Raw genomic sequence first — 27,681 nt, 5'->3', positions numbered from 1 at the left:
TTTGCAGCTCAGCTTCCCCGCATTTAAGTCCAAACCTGCCACAGCAGGCAGAGTTGCATTCAAATTGTATCAAGATGATGATATGCATGAGCTATATGGGCCCCACTTTCTCTCCTAATTGCTGGAGCGGATGGTCCATTTGGGGCTCCAACTTTCTTATGTGGTAGCATTGACTCCACGTGGCTCAGGTCTGGACCTTGTATTTAACCATGTCTCTGAAAATACCCAGCCCCAAACAGTTCCAAAGTCTCCCTCACTAACTCTACTTTCCTCTTTTGTTGGTCCTAAACTATTTCACAGGGATCTCATTAGCTTTCTTTTGGGGGGCAGTAGCAGGAGGGAGGAAAACACCCTTGGATTTCTCCACTGAAAATTGGTACAGTCGTAATAGCTGGCATCTGGCTTGGATGGCGAGGCTTTCTCATAATTTGAGGCCAACCAAAGGGCAAGTGAGCTATAGCTTTAACAGATGCATTTGCAGACGTGTGGTTTCCATTTCTGACTCTTATTAATTCCACCTGCAAACATTTAAAGCCCTCTGCTCCATACGTTGGCTTTGGGGGGGCGGGTGGCTCTGTGAATTGACATGAATGGCTGCTGTTTTACTTGTTCTGTATTATCTATACTGGCTTTATACCCTCTCTCCCCATATCTTACTCCACAGGAAAAAGGATGTGATATCTCTGTTTGTTCAATTGTACTTTATTGATTTCTTCCTTTTTGCAACTGTACAACTTCACTGAAAAACCAATAATATGCATTAATTTTTTTAAAAATAGATGATAATATATATTGCATTAATTTCCCACTTTTCCTTCAAGGTAGCCTACAGATTTAATCTTCATGAGAACCCTGTGATGTAGGTTAGGCCTTGGGCATAGCCGGGAGGGCAGGAGGCAGCTACCCCCCACCCTAGAACAAGTAAAACAATAGAAATACTTAACTAGCTGGTCCTGCCCCCCCCCCAGCAAAAATCCTGGCTACACTCATGGGTTAGGCTGAGAGTGAGTCTTCATGTCACAGTCTGTTGCGTGTTGCTCTTTTGTTAGAGCTTATCCACACTTCCCCTTGTCCTGGGGGCAGGGGAAACTGCTCTTTAGTGCTCGATCGGTGCAAACAGCAATTCGGGTTTGTTGTTTGCTTCGATTGAGAACTAAAGAGCAGGTTTTCCTTGGGAAAGGAGTGGGGCAAATGGAAAACCACTCAGACCTGTGCTTTATAGGCAGGTGTAGATGACCCCTTAGAAAGAGACTGTGTCTTAAAAAGGCAGAGTTGGGGTTCCTTTGTGGCAAACAGACTGCAAACACCAGCTAAATGATAACATAAGGTAGATCTCCATTCATCCCCTGGCTTCCTAGCTGCACTCCCATCCACAGTCCTGAGGCCAATCTAGACACTTTATTCAACCCATCGACACTTCCAGGGATGCTGTTTTCATTGAATTACACAACGATGACGACAGGGGCCACCACTACTTCTCTGCATCTCCACCGTATTCTGCAGTTCCTGGATCTGAAGTTGAAGCTTTGCGACTTCCTGCTCAAACCCTTCCTTCTGAAGGCGTCTCTGCTCCTAGGGAGTGGCAAGGATGAAGATAGAAGTCAGCCCCAGTTCCTCACAAAGCAGCTGGAATGGGAGGAATGAATAAAAGGGCACAGGGCTGTCTAGAGTGCCCGTGTGTGTTATGCTATATAAAGGATAGTCCTCTGTTTAAAGGCTGCCCAGTGCAAATCCATTGGGAAGATAAAGAACCCTAAGAAGGGAGCAGAGGCTCATCAGCAACACCTGGGCTGTAGGGCTGGGCGATATCTGGTTTTTGACATCGCAAGGTATCCCCAGCTAAACAATAGGATACTATATATATCACAGTGTCTGAAACATGGAACTATATAATGGAAGGGTGAAGATTAGGTGAAAGAGCGGTCGTGGAGATTAGCAGGTATACCTGAAGGAGCGTCTCCACCCCCATCGTTCAGGCCAGACACTGAGGTCCAGCTCTGAGGTCCTTCTGGCGGTTCCCTCACTGCGAGAAGCCAAGTTACAGGGAACCAGGCAGAGGGCCTTCTCGGTAGTGGCACCCACCCTGTGGTACGCCCTCCCATAAGATGTCAAGGAAATAAACAACTATCTGACTTTTAGAAGACCTCAGAAAGCAGCCCTGTTTAGGGAAGTTTTTAATGTTTGATGTTTTATCACTAATAATAATAATAATAATAATAATCTGTTTGGAGCCACCCAGAGTGGCTGAGGAAACTCAGCCAGATGGGCAGGGTATAAATATTTATTTATTTATTTATTTATTTATTATTTGCTATGTACCCTGTGCAATGCGGATCCCTCCTCTCGGAGGAAGGTGAGCCCTTGCCTTTGAAGGGCAAACTCCTTCCATTCCTCCCTGGACAGAGAGGAGGAGAAGGAAGAAGCAGCCCAGCCACAATTCCTACATCGAGTAGAGATATCGTGGCTGCAGGGAGGCACTGAGGCTGGGAGCAGGACTATTCTGCTATCGGAGGGGAAAGGGAGCCGAAAGGGACGGCAGCCAGCCAGTTGTCAGATGACTCACAATTATACCGCCCCCTGGAGTTTTGGAAGCTGTGCTTCAGAAATAAATTGCCAGCTCATTCGTTTTGAAAAGGTTCTCACTGTGTGGTCTACAAACCTACATGGGACGATGTATCGATACATTGCCCAGCCCTGCCTAGACAACAGACTGAGCAACCACGCAGATCCCCTGGTCACTGCCTTCCTCACTGGAGTGAGATGTATTGTATTTCTACTGCAGTTATTATTTCTAAACGTGGTGCTGTCCGTGTAAATTAACATTCGGAAATCTTATGCAAGTGGTGTCATCAGAGTTCAAGGGCATATTCTAGTCAGGCAAAAACCCTCAAGGGGGAATGCAATGCAGGGTCCATAACAAGTGGGAAGGGAGGCGAGGAATTTAGGGATTTAAATAATAATTATGTTATCAGTTGTGTGTCCTTTTTTACTCAATTTGATCCTTTTACATGGTTTGGTATGTATTGTGGCATTTTATGCATTGTGACCTGCAGTTATTTTTATTGGTCATGGTTTAGTAATTATTTATTTACAGGTAGGTAGCCATGTTGGTCTGCCGTAGCCGAAACAAAATAAAAAAACCCCTTTCAGTAGCACCTTAGAGACCAACTAAGTTTGTTATTGGTATGAGCTTTCGTGTCCACACGAAAGCTCATACCAATAACAAACTTAGTTGGTCTCAAAGGTGCTACTGGAAGGAATTTAATTATTCATTGCAATTGTTAATTATTATTTGCTCATGTATTGAGAGTTAATTTCATTGTGTACTATTACATTCTACTAGATTACTGAATTTGATATAAGCCGTTCCATTTTAAAGATACGTTATATTATGACTTTCTGTATTGGATCAGATTATTCCAAGGCCCGTGTTCTTTATTGTATGTTTTGTAGCTGTAAACCGCCTTGTGCATAGTTATATAGAAAGGCGGTATACAAATTAAAAGTGAAATAAAAAAAGAAATGTAGCTACGAAGAGGCCTAAGGCGATTCCAAGGAGCCTGAGGCCTTGGGGGGCCATACCTGTCCCATAGCTGTCAACTTACAGATTTGAAAATAAGGGACCAGCAGCCAAAATAAGGGATTTCCCCCCCCATGTGCCCCCACTCCAGACAGACCTTTTCCCCGGCAAGGGTGAGTGAGCCATCGATGACGTATCCATCTGATTCCGAGCACAGGTATATTCAACTTCTGAGCCCCTCCGAGTCAGAGGCAGAAAGCCCAGCCAGCAGCCAAACGAAGGCTCAAGCAGTGGTTCCCACAGCACAGCAACCCAGCAAAGGGGATGCAGCAAGGAAAACAACCATCACCTCTCTGCTGGGAAGCGCTGAGCAAAGGCAAGTCCCCAGGCAACGCGGCCGATTTGATTGGCACAAGGCATGCAAGCTCCACCCCCAAGTTGTTCTTAGACTTCTTATTGGGTGAGCAACGCAGCCAAGCAACGCAGTTGGAGCCTCCCTGCTCTCTGGCCAGCAGAGAGGGAGGGAGAGGAGCTGCTTCCTTTGAAACCCGGGAAATTTACGGGATATCATCAATCCGGGACAGCAGCAGGAAACAGCCCTGGGATAAGGGAGTTTCCCGCCAAAAAGGGACGGTTGACAGCTATGACCTGTCCCCCAAGCCCTAAGTCTCCCCACCTCTGGTGTAGATGACCAAGGCTGCCCATAGAGGGCGCTGTTCTATTACCTCAAGCTTCCTGTTCATCACCATCTCGTGCTCAGCCTGCATCTTCTTCCTGTCTTCTTCCATCTTGGCCATTAACTGTGCTTCATGCTCCTTATAACTCCGCTCTTTCTCCTGGGCCATCTTGATGGCCTCCTCTTTCATTTGTTCTTGCAGCTTAGCTTCTCGTGCAGAAGCCTCGGCCCGGACTCGCTCCGCTGCACAGAAAGAGACAAGCAGTGAGTTCATGCTGGTATTTTTTTTTTAATTTCCGAAAGAAGCTGCGGATTTATTCCAGTCTACCTCCTGTCACCATCTACTGGGAGGACTCCAGACGAGATGTCATGAATCTGCCCTGCAGGGGCACCCCACATTCATTACATGGGGATAGGAAATGACACAGCTCTTCTTCTGAACTTTAAAAATGTAGATTTTCTTTTCTTTCTGCTGGGGGGGGGCGGGACAGAAAAGAACTGAAGATAAACCACAAAGGCATGAGAGGGGGATGTTTTGTTCATGACCACCTGCAGAGATCCCATAAAAAGGGTGTAAGCAAAAAGTGGTGATTCCACATTAAATGGCCAGTGTGGAAGCAGCCTATGTGTCTGCGAGTCGTAACAAGCTGTCCCTGAACAGATTCACCTTCAAGCTCCTTCTCTTTTTCTGTGAGGGTCCGGTCAGCCTGCAGAATGGACTGTGCTGCTGCCTCTTTGGATTTCAGGAATTCTTCCAGGGCCTTGGAAGCCTAAGAGAGAGTGAAGTCGTTTGTTTGTTTGTTTCTATTCAACTCCGCCCACACACAAACACCCCACACTCTCCCCAAATTTACTCCGAAGGGTCAGAGGGACCCCTAGATTTAGGGGGGGTGCAGGGAAAGGAGATGGGGGTGATTGAGCGACATTGTGCCAGCAATAATCCTTGCTCGAATAGAGTCTTACATTATCACTTTGTTGGACACACATCTGGCATTATATAACTAATAATAACATTCTGAGGTTGCTAAAGGGGGAGTTATTTTTCTCAAGGGTATCCTTCTGGCCCTTGCCATCCTCCCCCCCCCCTTGCTCTCCCATTGAGTCTGACTCACCATGATCCCTTTCCCAGGCAGCAGGTGATACTGTTCCAATTTTTCCTTCTGGTGATCCAGGAACTTAAGGTAACCACCAGCCACAGAGTAGGTCCCCTTGCCAAAATTCTCTTCCAGGTCCTGGAATAGCTCCAGGAGCACCGCCTGGCAACGATCCAACGATGCCTGCTCATTGCGAGAACACAACTCGGAAAGTTTGGATTGCAGCCGCTCCTGGGGTTGGGCAAGAAGCAGATAGCGTCAGATAGGAACAGACGTTCAGCAGTAGAGGATGGTCCTATATTTCCCATTCCAGAGAGTCTGGAAACTCTAAGCATCCTAAAAACAAGGACAAATCTGTTGGCACGGTTCACTCTTTTCCCAGGCAGAAGGCCAAAGGAAAAGGAAAACAATGGGATCACCAGAGTCAAAAGCTTCATTGTGTCAAACGGAAAGTCTGCAGGAAAGCACAAAATTTCATTGGGCCAACCCTCCCAGCAACGTCAACAAATGCAAGCAGGATGTAACCCAAACATGCAATGTAAGATTAACCTATTCGGAGTAAGAGGTTGGAGGGCCCCTAATTCAACCTTCTCATCCATTTGTGTATAAAACCAGGTGGGCGAGTGCAAAAAGCACATTTGGAGACCCAGGGGGGTGACCAAGGTGCCCTTGATGTGAGAAGAAGTGGCTTTAGCTACAGATCAACAACTGGAAACTCCAGAACCAAATCTCATTGTCCTTGGTTGGCTTCCCATTTGCCAACTAAGAGGGAGAAGAAATGAATAGAAGGACTGGCGGACTTGGATAACAGGACTGCTGCTATTCCACTTTGCCTGAAGAAGAGAACAGCTGGTCCACAAACCTCTGTTCCACTCCAAAAAATGGTACTCCCACAATTAGTTGCTTACTCAAAACACCTCTCTGGGAACAGGATCAACTTCTTGAACTTCTTGTCCCTGCACAACCAAGCAGCTGCTGGATGCCCTGCCTTCCTGGGGGCAACTCAACTCAACAGGCCCCAACCAAACCCAATCTATGGCCTGCTGCAAGTCTACTTTGCCTGAAAAAGGTGGCCCACCTACTACCCTCTGTCCTTTCCTCAAACTGGTCCTCCCACAGTGAGTTCTTCATTCTAAACACCTCCCTTGGGAACAGGGTCATTTTTTCGTCCCAACAAAACCAAGTGGTTGCCAGTTGTTCCATGTTCCTGGGGGCCTCTTAGCTCAACTCAACTAGCTCCAATGGCATCCAATCAATGGCCAACAACACAACCTTGCTAAGGAGCCGGATCTCATCTCTTGACATCTTGGCTACTCAGTCTCTGAACTAGGACAGGAATGAATACATTGCCCCGTAGAAAGGAACCTCCCATTTCTGAGTAGCCAACTTTCCATCCAACACAAAATCCTTCTAGTTTTCCCCATATCAGATATGGAGAGCCCCTTATCTCATGCCCACCGGTGAGATAATCCTCATACCCCAAGTTCTTTCTGATAGTCGTGATCGTCATCCTTGAAGGCCCGAGCCAAGAACACTTTAATGGCCTCCTTCTCGTATTGGGCGTGCACTTTCAGCAGCTCCTCAATAGTCTCAGTGGGCAGCTTCAAGTGTTTCTCTATCTCTGCTTCATAGTATGTAATGGCATCATGCACAGCAGCTGTGTTCTCAATCTGCGCCAAGGCTACCACCGCGTTCTCTATGCAGGGTATGGAGCCACTGGAGATTGTATCCACGTAGGTCACCACCAGGTGCCCCAGCACTGCAAAGGGAGGGAAGAAAGCCAGTTTATTTATTTTAGCTAGCTACTTGCGTTTCTATGGTGAGACATGCTGTATTCCTATATCAATTATATTAAGTTGTGGGTATCTGTCAGGGCAGTGATCCATGCCTTGCCGTGGCGAAGGGGCTTGAAGAACTCAGAGAAGCTATGAACTACGCCGAGCAGGGCACACAAGATGAACAGGTCATAGTGGAGAGTTTTGACCAAACGTGATCCACCTGGAGTAGGAATCGGCAAGCCACTCCAGTATCCCTGCCAAGAAAACTCCATGGACAAAGACAACAGGTATATAAAAGTTATGACACTGGAAGATGAGCCCCTCAGGTCGGAAGGTGTCCAACATGCTACTGGGGAAGAGCGGAGGACAAGTACAAGTAGATCCAGAGCTGATGAAGCGGCTGGGCCAAAGCCGAAAGGACGCTCAGTTGTGGATATGCATGGAAGCGAAAGGAAAGTCCAATGCTGTAAAGAAAAATATTGCATAGGAACCTGGAATGTAAGAACCATGAACCTGGGTAAGTTGGATGTGGTCAAAAATGAGATGGCAAGAATAAATATTGACATCCTGGGCATCAGTGAGCTAAAATGGACGGGAATGGGCGAATTCAGTTCGGATGACTACCATATCTACTACTGTGGGCAAGAAACCCGTAAGAGAAATGGAGTGGCCCTCATAGTCAACAAAAGAGTGATGAAAGCTGTACTGGGATGCAGTCTCAAAAATGATAGAATGATCTCGATACGAATCCAAGGCAGACCTTTTAACATCACAGTAATCCAAGTTTATGCACCAACTACTGGTGCTGAAGAAACTGAAATTGACCAGTTCTATGAAGACTTACAAAACCTTATCGAAGTGACACCAAAGAAGGATGTTCTGCTCATTATAGGGGATTGGAATGCTAAAGTAGGGAATCAAGAGATAAAAGGAACAACTGGCAAGTTTGGCCTTGGAGATCAAAACGAAGCAGGGCAAAGGCTAATAGAGTTCTGTCAAGAGAACAAGCTGGTCATCACAAACACGCTTTTTCAACAACACAAGAGACGACTCTACACATGGACATCCCCAGATGGGCAACATCGAAATCAGATTGATTATATTCTCTGCAGCCAAAGATGGAGAAGCTCTATACAGTCAGCAAAAACAAGACCTGGAGCTGACTGTGGCTCAGATCATCAGCTCCTTATAGCAAAATTCAAGCTTAAACTGAAGAAAGTAGGAAAAACCACTGGACAGGTAAGATACAATCTAAACCAAATCCCTTATGAATACACAGTGGAAGTGAGGAACAGGTTTAAGGATTTAGATTTGCTGGACAGAGTGCCTGAAGAACTATGGATGGAGGCTCGCAACATTATACAGGAGGCAGCAACTAAAACCATCCCAATGAAAAAGAAATGCAAGAAAGCAAAGTGGCTGTCCAACGAGGCCTTACAAATAGCGGAGGAGAGAAGGCAAGCAAAATGCGAGGGAGATAGTGAAAGATACAGGAAATTGAATGCAGATTTCCAAAGAACAGCAAGGAGAGACAAGAAGGCCTTCTTAAACGAGCAATGCAAAGAAATAGAGGAAAGCAACAGAATGGGAAGAACCAGAGATCTGTTCAAGAAAATCGGAAATATGAAAGGAACATTTCGTACAAAGATTACCATAATAAAGGACAAAAGTGGTAAAGATCTAACTGAAGCAGAAGACATCAAGAAGAGGTGGCAAGAATACACAGAGGAATTATACCAGAAAGATATGGATGTCTCGTACACCCCAGGTAGTGTGGTTGCTGACCTTGAGCCAGACATCCTGGAGAGTGAAGTCAAATGGGCCTTAGAAAGCACTGCAAATAACAAGGCCAGTGGAAGTGATGGTATTCCAGCTGAACTGTTTAAAATTTTAAAAGATGATGCTGTTAAGGTGCTACACTCAATATGCCAGCAAGTTTGGAAAACTCAGCAGTGGCCAGAGGATTGGAGAAGATCAGTCTACATTCCAATCCCAAAGAAAGGCAGTGCCAAAGAATGCTCCAACTACCGCACAATTTCACTCATTTCACATGCTAGCAAGGTTATGCTTAAAATTCTACAAGGAAGGCTCAAGCAGTATGTGGACCGAGAACTCCCAGAAGTGCAAGCTGGATTTAGAAGAGGCAGAGGAACCAGAGACCAAATTGCAAACATGCGCTGGATTATGGAGAAAGCCAGAGAGTTCCAGAAAGACATCTACTTCTGCTTCATTGACTATGCAAAAGCCTTTGACTGTGTTGACCACAGCAAACTATGGCAAGTTCTTAAAGAAATGGGAGTGCCTGATCACCTCATCTGTCTCCTGCGAAATCTCTATGTGGGACAAGAAGCTACAGTTAGAACTGGATATGGAACAACTGATTGGTTCCAAATTGGGAAAGGAGTACGGCAAGGCTGTATATTGTCTCCCTGCTTATTTAACTTATATGCAGAATTCATCATGCGAAAGGCTGGGCTGGATGAATCCCAAGCCGGAATTAAGATTGCCGGAAGAAATATCAACAACCTCAGATATGCAGACGACACAACCTTGATGGCAGAAAGTGAAGAGGAATTAAAGAACCTTTTAATGAGGGTGAAAGAGGAGAGCGCAAAATATGGTCTGAAGCTCAACATAAAAAAAAACGAAGATCATGGCCACTGGGCCCATCACCTCCTGGCAAATAGATGGGGAAGAAATGGAGGCAGTGAGAGATTTTACTTTCTTGGGCTCCATGATCACTGCAGATGGTGACAGCAGTTACGAAATTAAAAGACGCCTGCTCCTTGGGAGAAAGGCGATGGCAAACCTAGACAACATCTTAAAAAGCAGAGACATCACCTTGCCAACAAAGGTCCGTATAGTAAAAGCCATGGTTTTCCCAGTAGTGATGTATGGAAGTGAGAGCTGGACCATAAAGAAGGCTGATCGCCGAAGAATTGATGCTTTTGAATTATGGTGCTGGAGGAGACTCTTGAGAGTCCCATGGACTGCAAGAAGATCAAACCTCTCCATTCTGAAGGAAATCAGCCCTGAGTGCTCACTGGAAGGACAGATCGTGAAGCTGAGGCTCCAATACTTTGGCCACCTCATGAGAAGAGAGGACTCCCTGGAAAAGACCCTGATGTTGGGAAAGATGGAGGGCACAAGGAGAAGGGGACGACAGAGAATGAGATGGTTGGATGGTGTTCTTGAAGCTACTAGCATGAGTTTGATCAAACTGCGGGAGGCAGTGGAGGACAGAAGTGCCTGGCGTGCTCTGGTCCATGGGGTCACGAAGAGTCGGACACGACTAAACGACTAAACAACAACAACATCTGTCAGGGATTTCTACTTGTGAAATGGGACCTTCCCCTCTCTCCTGTGAAGTGTTACGACGATTCCTTTTCTCCCTCTGGACTCCGTCTGTGTTACTTAAGTGACTTTGCTAACACATCCATTTTTTCTGGTCCCTTCCCTTCTACTCACATATCCCGGTCACCAGGTGTCCTCCTTCAATCATTTTGGGCTGAGCACTTTCATATATGTGCTGGCGGAAGCGGTGCGCTTGCACCACAAAGTTGGGGCTTAGCATCTTTTCAGACAGGTCGTCCAGTTCCGATAAGTCTCGGCTTCCGGCCGGGCGGTCAAAGACAAAGCACTTGCGGCTGGGGAAATACTGGCGTATGCATTTCTTGGCAAGATCTAGCTTCTCGGGTTGTCCTGGAGAGGGAGAATGCAAGAAAGTTCAAAGCCATCACTCTTTCTGGGCTGCTGCATTCCATCTTTGCTCCAGGCGTCATGCCTGCCTCAGATCAAATTCAGCTGGCCAAGCGGTGCAATCCTTCACGTCAACAGCATTTTGGAATGCGCATTTGTAATGGATTCAGTGAAAACACCCCTATGCCAAAATCCTCCCACCTGCAGAAAGGTGACAAACCAGGGAGGAAAATTCTAGCTCATCCTGTTTTCCTGTTCGTTTTGCCAGCAGATTCTGTCAAGGATGTGCTTTCAACTAAACAGTCCCCCATATACAATCCTAAGTGACGTAGTCCTGAAAGACCACATCAGCAGTTCATTCTGTTTCCCTCATGTATCCGCATTATATTTGAGCTTTCATACAATGTAAAAGCCACCTAAATGTGCTCTATGTGGGGCTACCTTTGAAGGTGACCCGGAAACTACAACTAATCCAGAATACGACAGCCAGACTGTTGACTGGGAGTGGTTGCCGAGACCATATAACACTGGTCCTGAAAGACCTACATTGGCTCCCAGTATGTTTCCGAGCACAATTCAGTGTTTTTGCTGACCTTTAAAGCCCTAAATGGCCTTGGCCAAGTACACCTGAAGGAGTGTCTCCACCCCCATCGTTCTGCCCAGACGCTGAGGTCCAGCGCCGAGTGTCTTCTGGCAGTTCCCTCACTGCGAGATGTGAGCTTACAGAGAACCAGGCAGAGGGCCTTTTCGGTAGTGGCACCCGCCCTGTGGAACGCCCTCCCACGAGATGTCAAGGAAATAAACAACTGACTGACTTTTAGAAGACACCTGAAGGCAGCCCTTAGGGAAGTTTTTAATGTTTGATGTTTTATTGTGTTTTTAATATTCAGTTTGGAGCTGCTCAGAGTGGCTGGGGAAATAATACTAATACTAATTATTATGATTATGATTACCTCCAGAAATTTAGCAGAATATACAAGAGGTTTAGCACTCATTTCCACATTAATTGCTTCCAGAAACAAACATCTGTTTGCAACCCCATTAACCCAGAAAATTGTGGAGTAAAATGACAGAATTGGGGACCGTACACAGTTCTTACCTGCCAGCAGGGCTTTTTGGGGATTCTTATGTTCTTATGTTTTTTGGGATTCTTATGTTCAAAGGCCCCATTTCACAGAAAGATTCTCTCCCATTTTTCATCATTGTCTATAGAATTTGGACTTCCCACTGACGTGGATGTTATAAAAAGCTAACAAGAATGTCGTTCAGGGATGGGGAATCTCACGCCTGTGGGCCAAAAACAGCCCTGCAGGTCTCTCTGGGTAGTCCTCAGGACTCTCCCCAGTCCACACCCCTTCTCTTCAGGCTACAGACCTCAATGGCTTTGCCTTGCAGCCTCCTTGAGAGTTTTTGCCTGGCTGAACTGTGTCCCTGAACTCTGATAAGGCTTTTTGCTTGCCTGGGTGAGGAATATGCTGACCTGCTGTACTAAGGTCAGTTCTACAGCTGTTGCTCCACCTTCCTCTGCACTGTGGCCCCCGTAAGGTTGCTCAGAAGGGAATGCAGCCCCTTGAAGGATAAAGGTTCCCCGTCCCGATAGAGTCAGTCCCTGTCACAGCCTCAGATTGCTGACGCAAGGCCTGGGTGGGATCCCATCAGCCCTCTTTCCCGTACCTTTCTTCCTCCTCAAGGCGTTCTCTAGATATTCGTCGGAAGAGATGGCGCATCCGTTCAGCTTCAGCTGCAGCGTGAAATCACGCACAGCCCAAACAAAGGCTGGGAAGAACCTGAGAAAGTCGTCACTGCTTTCCTCCTCCCCATCCTCAGAGGTCTTTGTGGCTGTAGCTTTTACCTTGATTCGCTTAGTCAGCTCTGTCACATACCTGGGATTACACTAAGGAATGTATGGAGATGACTCTTGTCCCCTCCTGGGGCAATAATCTCTCAGTTAAATAACTTAGATAACACTATTGGAGGCTACCGCCCACACACTTCTCCTGCGCTTTTCTGCTTGTGTAGTGGCACCTCGGTAAAACCACTTCTTGCTGTTTGTAGCAGAGTTTTCCCCGGAGGCAGAGGACAAGAACAGGAGTCATACTCAAATTCACAGTCAAGAGCTTCTTTGTCGCTTGACTGATTGCACAAGCATTTCTGTTACTATTATATACAAGCTATTTACATTCCTTCCTTATCTCTCCAGCACGGTATAATCTCAGTCCAGTAATTAACAATCCTGACACAGCAAAAACTCATAGTATCAGCAGCGCATAGTCCTACTTCCAACCTTGTGGTCAGCGTGCATGCTGACAGTGTGTGTGTGTGTGTGTGTGTGTGTGTGTGTGTGCTTTCCTCGTGCAGAAGTTGCAGCCTGTAGCTTCCTCCCTTTATTGGGGAGTGCGGGGTATAAATAAATTATTATTATTATTATTATTATTATTATTATTATTATTATTATTATTTATTTGCACCTCCAGCTGACACCAATCAAGCCTAGAGCGCCACTCCTACACACTAAAGAAAATTCTGGGACTTCCGGTTCGGCGCCAGCGCTAATGGCTGCTCCCTCTCCGAGCTCCGGAGAGAGGACGGCTCTGCGAGTTCGGGTCTGACCCGCTACGGCAAGCGGGGGACCCCTAAAATCACAGGAATGGAGCCTGTGAACAAGGAGATTCGGTGGGCACCTGAAGCGCCCCCCTTTACCGCAGAAAGAGCCTTTTTAAAGGCTCCGGAACGACAACGGGGAGCGCGGTGCTGAGAATCGCTACCCAGCCCGCAGGGTGAAGCCGCGTCGCCATTAGTGGAGAGCGCCGATTCCCTTCCTGAATAATCTGGACAAAAAAGACCCGTGAGTAAGATTGAACCTCTATTCGTGTCAAAACTACTTGAAATTAGGCTGAAAACGGGAAAGGCGAAAATTAAGGAAGTCTGCCTTCCCCTGACTGCATGACAATTAAAGCAACGAAAGTTATTGAGCTGCATCCGTATGGGATATTGTCTTTAACTGCTTGAATCCGACATTTGGACTTTGACTATCCCCTCTAGCTTGCAGGGCAGAGGGGAGGAATAAGTGATCTTATAAGCTGCATGACCAACTTAAAGGAAAGGGAACTCTCTGCAGCCTTCAACCTGGCACAAACTGCTATTAAAACAAAGGAACACTGAACTGACTTTAGACTCCTGTGAAAGTAACAAAGTGGAAGTCTCATTGCTTATTTGTTACAAAGTTTTGGGACTCTGTGGACACAATATATCAGGGAAGGCTGGGACTCTATCTATTGGGAAAGTGTTGCAATATACATATAGAAGCCTCCCGATAAATTTGCTTTTTAAATACTCTTTGCCTTTGTTTGCGGACATCTTGATTTGCTCCCTCTAGAGGGTAAATTAAAAGTTGCTACGCTTTGGGACAGTGGAATTTTCCTTTAGGAGAAGGCTCTCGTGGGAAACGACCTTGGGATATGAGTGGCCCAGCAGACGAGATAAGCACGAGAGCCAAGACAAGGCAATATCAACAACAGCTACAGCAACACAAGAAAAGAGGCTCGATCTCAGGCATAACCCCTACAGTGACAACAGGACAAGAAAAACGTACAGCAGTCTCCATGGATGCAGTGTCGCAAGCCCTTCTTAAGATAAACCAGTCTCTGGAGAATCTAACAAAGCAGACGGCAGAAAATACCAAGAAATTGACAGAGAATTCACAGAAATTGACAGATTTAACAACAAGACTTGACCTGAATACAGAATCTATAAACAGGCTTACGCAAGAAAATTCTGCCACACGCCAAATTGCGGAGGAAGCCAGAACTATTGCTGGAGAGACCCAGGAAAAATTAGAACCGATTGCCAGGAAGGTCTATGACCACGACGCAACTCTGGCATTGTGGGAACTACAAAGAAAAGAAAGGAATTTGAAATTACGATCAATTCCAGAGGACGAAGGAGACAATCTTACGGACTTTTTAACGAAAGAGTTTGCTGATTCCTGGGAAGATCTAGAGGAAGACGAATTTAAAATCACAACAGCATTTAGACTGGGCAGAAGACAGAACAGAAAGGCGCCGAGAGACTGTCTGATTACCTTGAGATCGAAGGAGGAAAGAGACAAAATTCTAAGACTGCACTTTGAAAAGGCCTTACAAATTGGGAACTCACCGATACAGATCTTTAAAGACATTCCTAAACATATTTTGGACTTGAGAGCTTCTTATAAGGATTTGGTCTACTTGTTGAAGAAGAACACCATTCTCTTCAGGTGGGAATTTCCACAGGGACTGTCTTTTGACTATAGGGGGAAGAAGGTGAAAATAAAGACGATACAGGATAAAGACAGGTTCCTGCAAAGAAATCAAGAAGATTTACAGAAAGGAACTGTAGACCCAATTGCCGAGCAAAAGAGTGTAATAGACATCCTGAACCTTTCGTTTGGACAGAACCTTCCACCACCAACAGAGGAGGAACAACAATTGGGAGCTGTTGGAGGAATACCAGAAAAATAACAAGATGGCCCTGCAATTCCTTAGCTGGAATTGTAATGGGATGAACAGTCCTTTGAAGAGACGACAAGTATTCCATATTTTGTACAGAGAACAACTGGACTTGATTTGCTTACAGGAAACCCATATAACTAGAGCACACAGGAGACTGCTTATGAATAAAAAATTGGGACAAGAATTTATTTCGTCGGACAAAGTGAAAAAAAGAGGAGTTGTGATTTATGTAAAAGAGAAGTGGGCTCCAAAAATGATGTTCAAAGATGAACAAGGAAGATATTTAGCGGTGGAGATTCAGGTACAAGGAGAAAAATTTTTGATAATTGGGATCTATGCACCAAATGAAGGTAAAGCAGAATTCTTCAAAAAACTCCATGAAACTTTGACAGATTATTTGGAATACAATATGATAATCATGGGAGATATGAATGGTGTAGTTTCTACAAACATGGACAAGACACAAAGACTGACACTTACTAAAGAAGGGAGACTCCCGAAGACTTTCTTCGAAATGACTGAAAATATAGACTTAATAGACATTTGGAGAACAAGGAACCCTCTTGAAAGAGAGGGAACCTTTTTCTCCCATGCAAAGATGACCTGGACCAGAATCGACCAAATATGGGTTACTAGTGGAATGGCTCCGAAGATTAAGAAGGTAGAAATCTGCCCAAAAACCTGTTCCGACCATAACGCCGTGAAGATGGAAATGAAATTTACAACAACTGGTCAGTTTAGATGGAGAATGAATGATACCCTATTTCGAGATAGAGAGATCCACATGAAGGCCCAAAAAACTCTAAAGGACTATTTTGAAATCAATCTAAAGGGCGATGTGGAAAAAAGAGTGATCTGGGACGCAAGTAAAGCTGTGATGCGAGGATTTCTGATTCAACAAAATTCAATAAAGAAGAGAAAACAGAATGAGAAAAAGGAAAAAATTTTGGAAAAGATAAAAGAAGGAGAGAAAAAATTAAGATCAAAACCAAAGTCCCAGGAGATTTTGAGGGAGATTAAGTTGTATCAAACACAATATATGGAATTGATGAACCAAGAGATAGAATGGAAAATAAAGCAAATGAAACAAAAGACATTTGAGTCGGCAGACAAATGTGGTAAACTTCTGGCATGGCAACTTAAGAAAAGACAGAAATTAAATACAGTCACAAGTCTAGAAGTGGATGGAAAAAATATATTTAAACCCAACGAGATAAGAAATTGTTTTGTGAGTTATTTTAAAAAACTTTATTCCCAAGGATTACAAAATGAAGAGGACATAGATAAATTCCTTAATAAATATGGATTACAAAAAATCTCTCATCATAGCAAGGTGGATCTAAACCAGAGAATAACAGAACAAGAGATAGAGGGTGCCATTCAGGACATGCAATTGGGCAAATCTCCAGGGCCAGACGGACTGACTTCCAGATATTACAAATCTTTAAAGGAATGGCTGATACAACCGTTAAAGGAAGTTTGTAACGAGATCTTAGAGGGAAAAAAAGCACCCGAATCGTGGAAAGAAGCATATATCTCACTCATACCAAAGACAGAGACTGAAAAGACTCAACTGAAGAACTACCGCCCAATTTCGTTACTGAATGTGGATTACAAAATTTTTGCAGACATTTTAGCAAAAAGATTTAAAAGAGTACTGATGGAGAAGATTCACAGAGACCAAGCAGGCTTTCTCCCAAAAAGACACCTCTCAGACAATGTTAGGAATATAATAGACATTTTGGAAAAGTTAGAGGTGAACATAAATACTAAAGCAGTTTTGATATTTGTGGATGCGGAGAAAGCCTTTGACAATATTTCGTGGAGTTTTATGAAAAAGAATCTTCATGGGATGGGGGTAGGTCAAGGATTTGAGAATGGTATGGGTGCAATATATTCCGAACAAAAAGCTAAGTTGATTGTAAACAATGTAATAACTGAGGAACTTAAGATAGAAAAAGGAACACGACAGGGGTGCCCAATTTCCCCATTGCTTTTTATTTCGGTCCTGGAGGTGTTGCTGAACATGATTAGAGATGACCAGCAAGTTAAAGGTGTAAAGGTCGGAACCAAACACTATAAGTTAAGAGCGTTCGCAGATGACCTTGTATTGACCTTGCAGGAGCCAAACACTAGTACAAAAAGAGTGTTGGAAATAATCCAACAATTTGGACAGGTAGCTGGATTTAAATTGAATAAACAAAAAACTAAAGTCTTAGGGAAAAACCTAACAGATATGGAAAAGAATAAGTTTCAAGAAGAGACAGGTCTGACGGTGGTTAAGAAGGTGAAATATCTAGGGGTTAATTTAACATCTAAAAACTTGAATCTGTATAAGGACAATTATGAAAAATGTTGGTCAGAAATTAAAAAAGATCTAGAAATATGGTCAAATTTGAGATTGTCAATGTTAGGCCGAATTGCAGTGATTAAGATGAATGTACTGCCTAGAATGTTATTTTTATTTCAAACTTTGCAGATTATTGACAAGATGGACTGTTTCAAGAGGTGGCAGAAAGACATTGCGAAATTTGTCTGGCAGGGCAAAAAGCCCAGAATAAAATATAAAATATTAACTGATGCAAAAGAAAGAGGGGGATTTGCCCTGCCGGACTTAAAATTGTATTATGAAGCAGCAGCATTCTGCTGGCTGAAAGAGTGGATGCTCCTCGAGAATACAGATATCTTGGACTTAGAAGGTTTCAATAATGCATTTGGCTGGCATGCATATCTATGGTATGACAAAATCAAAGTGCATAGTGCCTTTAAAAATCATATTGTAAGGAAAGCGTTGTTTAATGTTTGGATGAGATATAAAGATCTGTTGGAAAACAAAACCCCTAGATGGTTGTCACCCTTAGAGGCTAAGGCCCACAAGAAAGTTAATATGGAGGTCGGATGGCCAAAGTATTGTGAGATCTTAGAACAGGATGGAGAGAAACTGAAATTAAAGAGCCATGAAAAACTAAAACCCAAAGTACAAGATTGGCTCCACTATTATCAAATAATGGAGGTTTTTAAACAAGACAGGAAAATTGGCTTCCAGGTGGAAAAATCAAAACTTGAGACAGAATTGTTAGAACCCAATACTAAGAATTTGTCAAGAATGTATAACTTGCTGTTGAAATGGAATACACAAGACGAAACAGTTAAATCAGTTATGATTAAGTGGGCACAGGACATTGGTCATAATATTATGTCTGCTGACTGGGAAAGGTTGTGGAACACTGGTATTAAATTTACGGCATGTAGTGCTTTAAAGGAAAATGTGATGAAAATGGTCTATAGGTGGTACATGACCCCAGTTAAGCTAGCAAAAATATACCATTTGCCTGATAACAAATGTTGGAAATGTAAGGAAACTGAAGGTACTTTTTATCATCTTTGGTGGACATGCCCGAAGATTAAGGTTTTCTGGGAGATGATATATAATGAAATGAAAAAGGTATTTAAATATACCTTCCTTAAGAAACCAGAGGCCTTTCTCTTGGGCATTGTCGGCCAATTGGTGCCAAAAAAGGATAGAACTTTTTTCATGTATGCAACAACAGCAGCAAGAATACTGATCGCAAAGTATTGGAAGACACAAGATTTACCCACTTTGGAAGAATGGCAGATGAAAGTGATTGACTATATGACATTGGCGGAAATGACGAGCAGAATTCGTGACCAGGGAAAGGAGACTGCGGAAGAAGACTGGAAGAAATTTAAGATTTATCTTAAGAACTATTATAAACTTGATGAAGTTTAGAATGTCGAGATTCTATAGAGAGAAAGGGTTGCAGTAATATAAGATTAGATTAAGAAAGGACTATGATGAATTAGGATCGGAAAAAACATTTATAAGTTGCTATAAAATTTGGACATGAGGATGCAGAAAGGGGAGGTATGGGGAAGTCCGAGGAAAGAAGTTTATGAAAGGACATTTTGAAATTATATTTGTTTGTTTGTCTGTTTTTCTTTTATGTTTGTTTGTTATAAAAACTTTTGTAAAACCAATAAAAATTTTATAAAAAAAAAAAAAGAAAATTCTGGAACCCTCTTTAAAGCTTCCAGGAACTTTTTATCTGTTTCTTAAAGAATGTTTTCCTAACAAACACAAGAGTCCAGAGAGAACAGTGGCACTGCAGGCTTGCGAGGGCCATCTAGTATCCTGCGAAGAAGTGCATGGGGGAGATCCCATAATGTTCATGGAGATACCATGCAAACCAAAGTCCCTGCCCCATCTACTCTGGCTGCAAATCAGAGAACTGGAGGTGGAATGGAGTTTTCATGGAAGGATACTGCAGTTTTTCCAAGGCAAACTGGTCGATGATACCCATGCTGTTGTAGACCAAGGTGCTGCTAAGCAGAATGGACAAGGCAAAGATCCACGCGTCGTTCTCAATGTTGCTCTGTAGGGAGGGATAGGAGTAATTAGCAGAAAACCCTTGTACACTGGGCTTGCACCTGTTTTATTTATTTGCATCTGACGCCATTTATAGACCGCTCGATTGCGGCAAAGCCTGTAAGAGGTTTGCAATAAATTTGTAAACGACATCAATTTTAAAAGCTAAAAACAATGGAAAACATAGAATCACAGAATTGTAGAGTTGTAGAGTTGGAGGGTACCCCAGGAGTCATATAGTCCAACTCCCGGCAATGCGATTTTTTAATTTTAAGAAATCTACAGTAAGAGAGATTAAAAGCATATCAACATCTATGCTAGGTTTACCTAAAAAAAAGTTTAAATTTATTGCAGGAAGGAGTACAATGATGGTGCCTTCCTGATATCAGCAACCTAGAGTTGATGCATTCGCTAGAGTTAGAGATACTGCTTTGGTGGGTATTTTCTGTTCCCACTGCCTCAGACTGTGGTGACTTTCAGGAGCTCTGGGGCTGCTCTTAGTCTAGTTTTCCTGTTGTATGTAAGGACTGCATAGAAAACCATCCTAGGCAAATGACTTATAATGAGTTGGAAAAAATGTTTAAAATAAGTTTTGTGGGGGAAAACAGAAGCTTTTTTATTAGTAATCTTAGGTCCGGATATACCAAAGGAGCAGAAAAGACTGTTTATGTACGCTACGACAGCTGCGTGGATGTTATTATCCCAAAGATGGAAGGAAGACAAAGTACCTACAAGAGAAGAATGGCTGACAAAAATGATGGCAAAAATGACCGGGAAGGTCAGAGTTCAAGAGGATAATAAATTTGATAAAGAATGGGGGAAAATTATAAGTTACTTAAATTATCACTGTAAACAATTAAAAGCATTGGCAGGGATAAAAAAACACACACTTGCAGTGTAATGAGAACTATGGTGAGAACTGAGGTTAAAGAAAATACGGAGAACATTATTTGATACAGTTGGAAAAGAATAACTGGAAACCGTGGAGAGAAGTCCAGGAATTCAGAGAATCCTATATGTATATGATTATGATTTATTTGTGATGCTAATTGTTAAAGCTAAAAATGAATTTAAAAATTATTATCATTTTAAAAAAGAAAACTCTTCAAGGCATCAACTCCCTACTTCCAGATGTTTGCACATCGCCCAGCCACTCCACGTCCAAAAGCTTTGGGAGTGTTCCAGATTAGCCTAGCTCTTACGACTGCCAGCTCAGGAGCATCCCAGACCCTGAGATTTCAAGGCCAAAACCTGGGACCTAGGATGTCACGGGGATCTCATGAAGTGTGACCCATTTCTCCCCACAACAACCCTGAGAGGTAGATTAGGCTGAAAGGCAGTGACTGGTCCAAGGCCACCCAGCAAGCTTTGTGGCTGAGTGGGAATTCAAACCCTGGCCTCCCAAGTCTCAGCCCAACACCCTAACCACTGCATCACACTGGCGCCAGCCCTGTCCTCCAGCCTACCTTCTCCACATCACCCAGTCCTTCCGTGTCCAAAAGCACCAAGGTGTGGTCAGGATTTTCAGGGTGAGGAAGGCACCACATCCAGATGCCCATGGTCTCTGCTTGTATGGTGGCACCCAGAGAGAAGCCTGTAGGGCACAAAGGGGAAGGAGATCAGATATCAGGGGGTCACCTGTGTGTTTGTTGTGGGTGGAGGTGTTGTTCTTCAACTCTCAATAGTACCCACTCCAATTCTTAAAATGAAGGGCTTCCACCCTTTGCAAACAAGTAGGCACCTATGGAGCATCCATCACCAACCCGGTGAAGATGCTTTGGACCACAACTTCCATCAGCTTAATCCAGAGTTGTAGTCAAAAACATTTGCATGGCACCAGGTGGGTGAGCATCTTATCTTCTAGCAGCTTGGCCAAATACTTATGTTCTCTTCCAAGCCAGCATGAAAGGAATAGCCCAGTATACCTGAAGGAGTGTCTCTACCCCAATTGTTCAGCCTGGACACAGAAGTCCAGCGCCGAGGGCCTTCTGGCGGTTCCCTCCCTGAGAGAAGTGAGGTTACAGGGAACCAGGCAGAGGGCCTTCTCAGTAGTGGTGCCTGCCCTGTGGAACGCCCTCCCATCAGATGTCAAGGAAATAAACAACTATCTGACTTTTGGAAGACATCTGAAGGCAGCGCTGTTTAGGGAAGTTTTTAATGTTTGATGTTTTATCGTGTTTTTAATATTCTTTTGGGAGCTGCCCAGAGTGGCTGGGGAGGCCTGGCCAGATAAGTGGGGTATAAGTAATAAATTAGTTGTTCTTGTTGTTATATCCCCTGCACATGCAAAGAAGCACCATAACTACAAACTGCAGCAATAGCCTGGTTGTAAAAGGAACCTTGGGGCTCTTGTCAGCCACTTAATTGCCCATAAACTGGGTTAGATGACTGCTCCAGCACAGAAGGGAAGATGGAACAGGTTCAAAAGATCAGAAGGAGTGAATGAAGTATTTCCATTTGCAGGGAACGCAGACCAAAAACCTATAGCCAGCAAGTAGCTGAAGAGCAGATGGCCTGTTGTACTACTGTTCTGGCCTCTTGCTATTTCCATTTTTAAGGTCCACATTGACCCTCTACAAATCAGCTCTATTTTAGCCTTTTTAGAACAGTTCTGCACATGCACTTGAGACAGGGATATGATGTGTATGCACTGCTAGCCCAACTCAAAGTGGACCCAATGAAGTTACTGGGCATGACTAACCTCATGAATTTCACTGCGTCTGTTCTGAATGAGGATGGGGGGAAAGTTCAGTTAAGTTCGCTTGCAAAGGCAAACCAACCATATCCATGCTTTACAAAACAATGTGTTTACTGAAAACCCAGCCATCCTCTGAAATCCACACTTCTCCAGATTTTGAAAGGTAGCTGTCCAGCAGAGCAATGTGCACAAAAATCCATACATTAGGGTAAATTGTGCATGGCAATGCATATTTTAGTGAAAATAACAGCTTTCCAAAAATGTTGGGCAAAATTGCATACAAAAAGGTCTTTACAGTGAAAATAACAGCTTTCCAAAAATGTTGGGCAAAATTGCATACAAAAAGGTCTTTACAGTGGTTCCTCGGTTTCTGAACGTAATCAATTCCAGAAGACCGGAAACGTTCCAAAATGTTCGAAAACCAAAAACTCAATATGGAAGCCTCAAAACGTATGGAAAACTCAAACAGGAAGCCGCCTCAGAAGTTCAACTTCTGTTGTTTTTTTTAATAAATATTTTATTAAGTTTCCACAATAAAAGACAAAGAAAATACAAAATCACAAAAAACAATACAATACAAAAATACAAACATTAAACACATCAAAAGAAAAAGAAAAAAGAGATAACAAAGAACAAAAATTCCCTCTTTCTTAATTTCTCATCTTCAATTAGATTAATTCAGCAAATTCATAACGTATTAATTTATCTGTTGTTAATCCAATCTTACATTTTACTTTGTTGCTAGAGCCAGAAGTTCAACTTCTGAGGCACGTTCAAAAACAGAAGCATTTACTTCTGAGTTTTCGGCGTTCAAAAACCGAAACGTTTGGCTTCCAAGACCCTTGAAAACCTTTTATTAGGAGAAAAGCTGATGGGGATTTTATTTTATTTACTTATTTGCAAATTGCTGCAGAAATATAGGGAACTGAATTTTAGACTGGAGAGATGAGAAATTGCGAGAACTGAAAGAGAGAGATCCATCCATAACTCTGAGCACTTAGTTTGGTACAACCCATTATTAAGGGACTTCATACTATAACTGCCCCCTTCTCATCGACCACATTCACACTCTATGCTTGAACTGCTATGATGCCAGTCATGGCTTTCCCCCCAAAAAACTGGGACCTGTAGTTTGTTAAGGGAGCTGAGAGGAGGCCTCCTTATTCCCCCTCCAATCAATCCCTCTCCTCAGGGAACTCTGGCGTGAGCAGATTCTTCCTGCAGACTCACCTTTCTTCTTTCCTGCCAATTTGTTCATGAGGTAGGATTTGCCAGTGCGGTACAGTCCCACGATGGCCACCACAACCACGGGTTGCTGGATGCTCTGCAAGATCTTCAGGGCTTCCTGGTTGACCCGCAGCTGTTCATTGGGGTTGTTCTCGATCAGGCACATTGGCTCTTCCATGTTCACTGACGGAGGCCGCGGAGAGTCCATGAGAGGGATGGATCAGGACAAAGAACCTCCTGGGAGAAAAAGTAAAAAAAAAATGTTCAGAAAATCTGGCTTTTTTTAACTCAGAAGAATAGCTGCTCAGCTTTCCTAAAATGGCCTATTTCACTGCTATTCTGGCTACTAAGGGCCTGTATTGATGGCACTAGCTATTTCCTTTTTTAAGGTCCACGTCGACCCTCTATGAATCAATGCTGTCATGTTTTATTCCTTTTTAGAACAGTCCTGCACATCGACAAAGGTTTCAGGTGCTCCGTGGTATCAGGACCCTAGAAAGTACAGATATAAAACTGTGTAGAGGGCATGTGCAGGTGTACCTTCTCAGACATAGGCACCCCTTTTGCAGACATCCAAGTTCAATGCACAAATGGATAGCCTGGCCACTGTTATTTCTGCACTGCTAAAGGGTGTTCATAAAAGCATTATGAAACTCACTGTCCGCTTTGCTTTCAAGCTGTTTCTGGAAATGCTCTTTTTTCAGCTTCCTCCTCTCTCTTTTTTTACCAGAACCCCCTTGTTTTTAAAATAATTTCCTCTTTTGAAATCAAGAGCTGGACTTTCCCTGCAACTGTTTACATAGTTCATAGAAACTTAGAGTTGGAAAGGACCCCAGGTTAATGGATTTGATAGCACTGTGGTCAGTGTTCCTGGTCAGTTATAGGGCACAGCACCAAACAGGACTATGCCCAAGGTCACCTCCCCTTTACTTGGTTCTATGTTCCAAGCCATATCTGGAAACTTTGCCTCTTTGTAGTTCCACATCTGGAAACACATTCCAAGCATCTGGAAACTTTGCCTCTTTGTTGTAGCCCAAACACGCACTGCTGATGAATCTGAGCATAGTGTAAGGGTTGGGTTCACCTTTGGGCTGAGCACACCCCATATATGTAAAGCAACCCCCCCCCCCAAGAATCCTGGGAATTGTAGATCTGTGAGGGATAAGCCACAGCTCCCAGGATTCTTAAGGGGGGAAATGTGTTTTCTCTGTATGATGTGCAGATCCATTGCAGGCAATGAGATTGTCCCATTGATCTGATGGGTCTGTATATGTCTAACTAAGTCTGGATCCACGGCTTAATTGCTTGAAGATCAACTTCCAGAGAAATCTCTAGTCCCACAAGTGAAAACTGCAACAAAACGCTGTGCGGTGTGCTCTGTAGTGCCAGCCAGCCACTTGTGCCCTTTTCCAGGATAACTCCGTTCCATCCCACCCTCCCTAGTTTGAATTCTCTCTACTCTGTATTCTCTGCCTACTGAGCAAGGCAAGCTCAGGGACAAGCAATGAATTGGCTGCCATCAGCTGAGGCATGAGTAAGGGAAAATTAGGAGAATTCTTAATAAAGCCTGCCTGTGGCTTCTTCAGACTCTTTTCTGTAAGATCTGGGGAACTAATTTTTTATTATTATTTTAAAAAAGGTCGGAAACATCCAAACAGATCCCAGAGTATGTATGTGTGTACAATGACAATGAAAACCTAATATATTGTAACAGCAAGAACAACACAACCACTAAAGCAAGCAAGCAGACCGCAGACAAAAGCAGCACCGGTCCTTCCATTAGGCAGAGTGAGGCAGCTGCCTCAGGTGGCACATTTTAGGGGGATTGCAGATTGCTGCAGAAATGGAAAGAATCAAATTTAAGACTGGAAGAACGAGAAGCTGAGAGAGCTGAAATTGGTCGATGCTTCCATCCCTAGCCGCCCAGGGAAACTCAGCCAGATGGGCGGGGTATAAATAATAAATTATTATTATTATTACTAGCTGGCGGGATCCTTGCACTCATCTAAGCAGTCCCTTCCCTGCTTTGAGAAGTCTGGCCTCCGAAGCTTATGCCTGTCTCTCTCAAGCCAACAGGAGGGGGAGGAGGAAGGAAAATGGTACTTACAGAGTTAATTTACTGGGAGCAGCGGCTGATGATCTGGGTTGCTGCTGAGTCTCACTGCTTGTGGACAGAACTTCTGCCAAAGGCAATACGTTGCTGTGGCTCTTCTCTTGCTGGAACCGGGCACACCTCTTCTCCTTTCACTGAACTCCCCCCTGGCTTTTTTATGGTGGTGGGATGGGTGTTTCCTGGGGGTTTCCTTGCCTGGAATCTTCCTTCTTTCAGCATGAGAAATGTCTACTTCTAGTTTCGCTTTTCCCTTTCAGGGAAACTGCCTTTGTCCTTTGAGCAGATCAACTCTCGAAGCCTTGGAAGCGGGGGGTGATTAAGAGAAGCGGGATGATTGTGCTGCACACAACGGGCTTGAGTTGTGTAATTCGTTGGCTCCCAGCTCATGAAGCAGCCTTCAGCAACTGTAATTCGGGTTGTTTCTTCTGCTTCAAAGCTTGAAGCATTACGCTCTGTTTGTGACGAAAGCCTGCAGAAGAGACATGGCTCAATTTCCAAGGTGGTGGTGGTGGTGATGATGAGCCGTAGAATCAAAGAATCATAGAATTGGGGAGTTGGAGGGGGCACCAAGGTTCATCTAGTCCAACCCCCTGCAAAGCAGGAATACTTCCCACAATCTTTGAACCACTAATCTTCTAGTTCATAACTCTGTGTTAGACTGGGGCAAGTCTAACACAATGTTGCATCAGACATTAATAACTTCCCTGAACAGGGCTGCTTACAGATGTCTTTTAAAAGTCACATAGCTATTTATCTTTTTGACATCTGATGGGAGGGTGTTCCATAGGGTGGGCGCCACTACCAAGAAGGCCCTCTGCCTGTTCCCTGAAACCTCACTTCTCACAGTGAGGGAACTGCCAGAAAGCCCTTGGAGCTGGACCTCTGTGTCTGGGCTGGATGACAGGGGTGGAGACGCTCCTTCAGGTATACAGGGCGGAAGCCGTTTAGGGCTTTAAAGGTCAGCACCAACACTCTGAATTGTGCTTGGAAATGTACTGGGAGCCAATGTAGATATTTTAGGACTGGTGTTCTCTTCTCCTGGAGGTTGCAAAAAGAAACAGGGATTTTGAGAAGCTGCAAAATAATTTCTCCCAACTGGACAAACGGACAGCAAAATGGCAAATGTGATGCAATGTAAGCAAACGCAACATGATCAAAGGTCCCTATGAGAAAATATTACGTTTGAGTCTTTGTAGTTTAGAAAAAAGTCAAGTAACACCTGACCCCACCCCACTCACCATTCCCCTCTTTACTTCTTAATGTAACACTAATGTCTCACAACAAATGAAACTGATCTGTAGAAAATGCAGCGTGAAGAAAGAGACATAGAACAATAAAAAAGGCAAGTAAGTGGAAACACTATAAAGCAAGGCTGCCTTACATCCAGATTTTCCTGAATATACTGGGATTTCAAAGGCAGAATCAACGTCCAGGGGGAATTTCCAAAGGCCATTGCTTTGTCCTAGATGTTAGGCAGGTCCATTGAAAAATCAGTCCTTGGGGGTCTTCCTAAAAAAGCTCTACAACTCTCGGGGCGTCCTGTTTTTTTACTTTTTGAAATAGGGCAAGCCTACTATAAAAGTGTATAAAATTATGCATAATTTATACTCCTTTATAATGTCCCCACTGGTGTGTGCATAATTTCTCCTTCTCTCATAACACTAAAACTCAGAGACACCCACTGAGGCTGAATATTGGAAGATTCAGTGCAGCTCATAGATGAGCTATGGAACTTGCTCCAACAAGAGGTAGTGATTGCCACCAACTTGGATAGTTCAAAAGAGGACTGGACAAATTTTTGGAGGATAAGACTATCAACATCTTCTAAACTGCAATGCTACATACCATCTCTGTGGTCAAAGGCAGAATGCTTCTGAACGCCAGTTGCTGGAAACGGCAGGAGGGGAGAATGCTGTTGTGCTCAAGCCCTGGTTGTGGGCTTCTCAAAGTCATCTGCTGGGCCACAGTGAGACCAGAATATTGGGCTACGTGGGCCATT

At 43.9% G+C, this 27,681-nt stretch overlaps 2 protein-coding genes across 2 annotated transcripts in view; one reads left to right on the top strand and one right to left on the bottom strand.

Annotated features, from left to right (window-relative positions):
- DMRTC2 (DMRT like family C2) overlaps positions 1-27,681 on the top strand; it is a 62,987-nt gene that overhangs the window by 1,954 nt on the left and 33,352 nt on the right. The window lies entirely within an intron of this gene.
- LOC309537721 (guanylate-binding protein 7-like) lies at positions 683-25,991 on the bottom strand. The gene is made up of 11 exons (XM_082232681.1): positions 25,677-25,991; positions 23,573-23,806; positions 21,111-21,238; positions 19,542-19,651; positions 12,442-12,650; positions 10,537-10,770; positions 6,769-7,049; positions 5,309-5,521; positions 4,864-4,966; positions 4,246-4,439; positions 683-1,572 (listed from the first exon to the last, which is right to left on the bottom strand). Exons 2-11 carry the CDS (start codon positions 23,775-23,777, stop codon positions 1,435-1,437), a joined length of 1,815 nt encoding a protein of 604 aa, XP_082088807.1. The 5' UTR covers positions 23,778-23,806; positions 25,677-25,991; the 3' UTR covers positions 683-1,434.

The sequence above is a fragment of the Podarcis vaucheri genome, assembly GCF_965113315.1.
Source record: "Podarcis vaucheri genome assembly, chromosome: 7".
Classification (NCBI taxonomy): domain Eukaryota; kingdom Metazoa; phylum Chordata; class Lepidosauria; order Squamata; family Lacertidae; genus Podarcis; species Podarcis vaucheri.
This window is presented reverse-complemented; position numbering and strand designations above follow the sequence as displayed.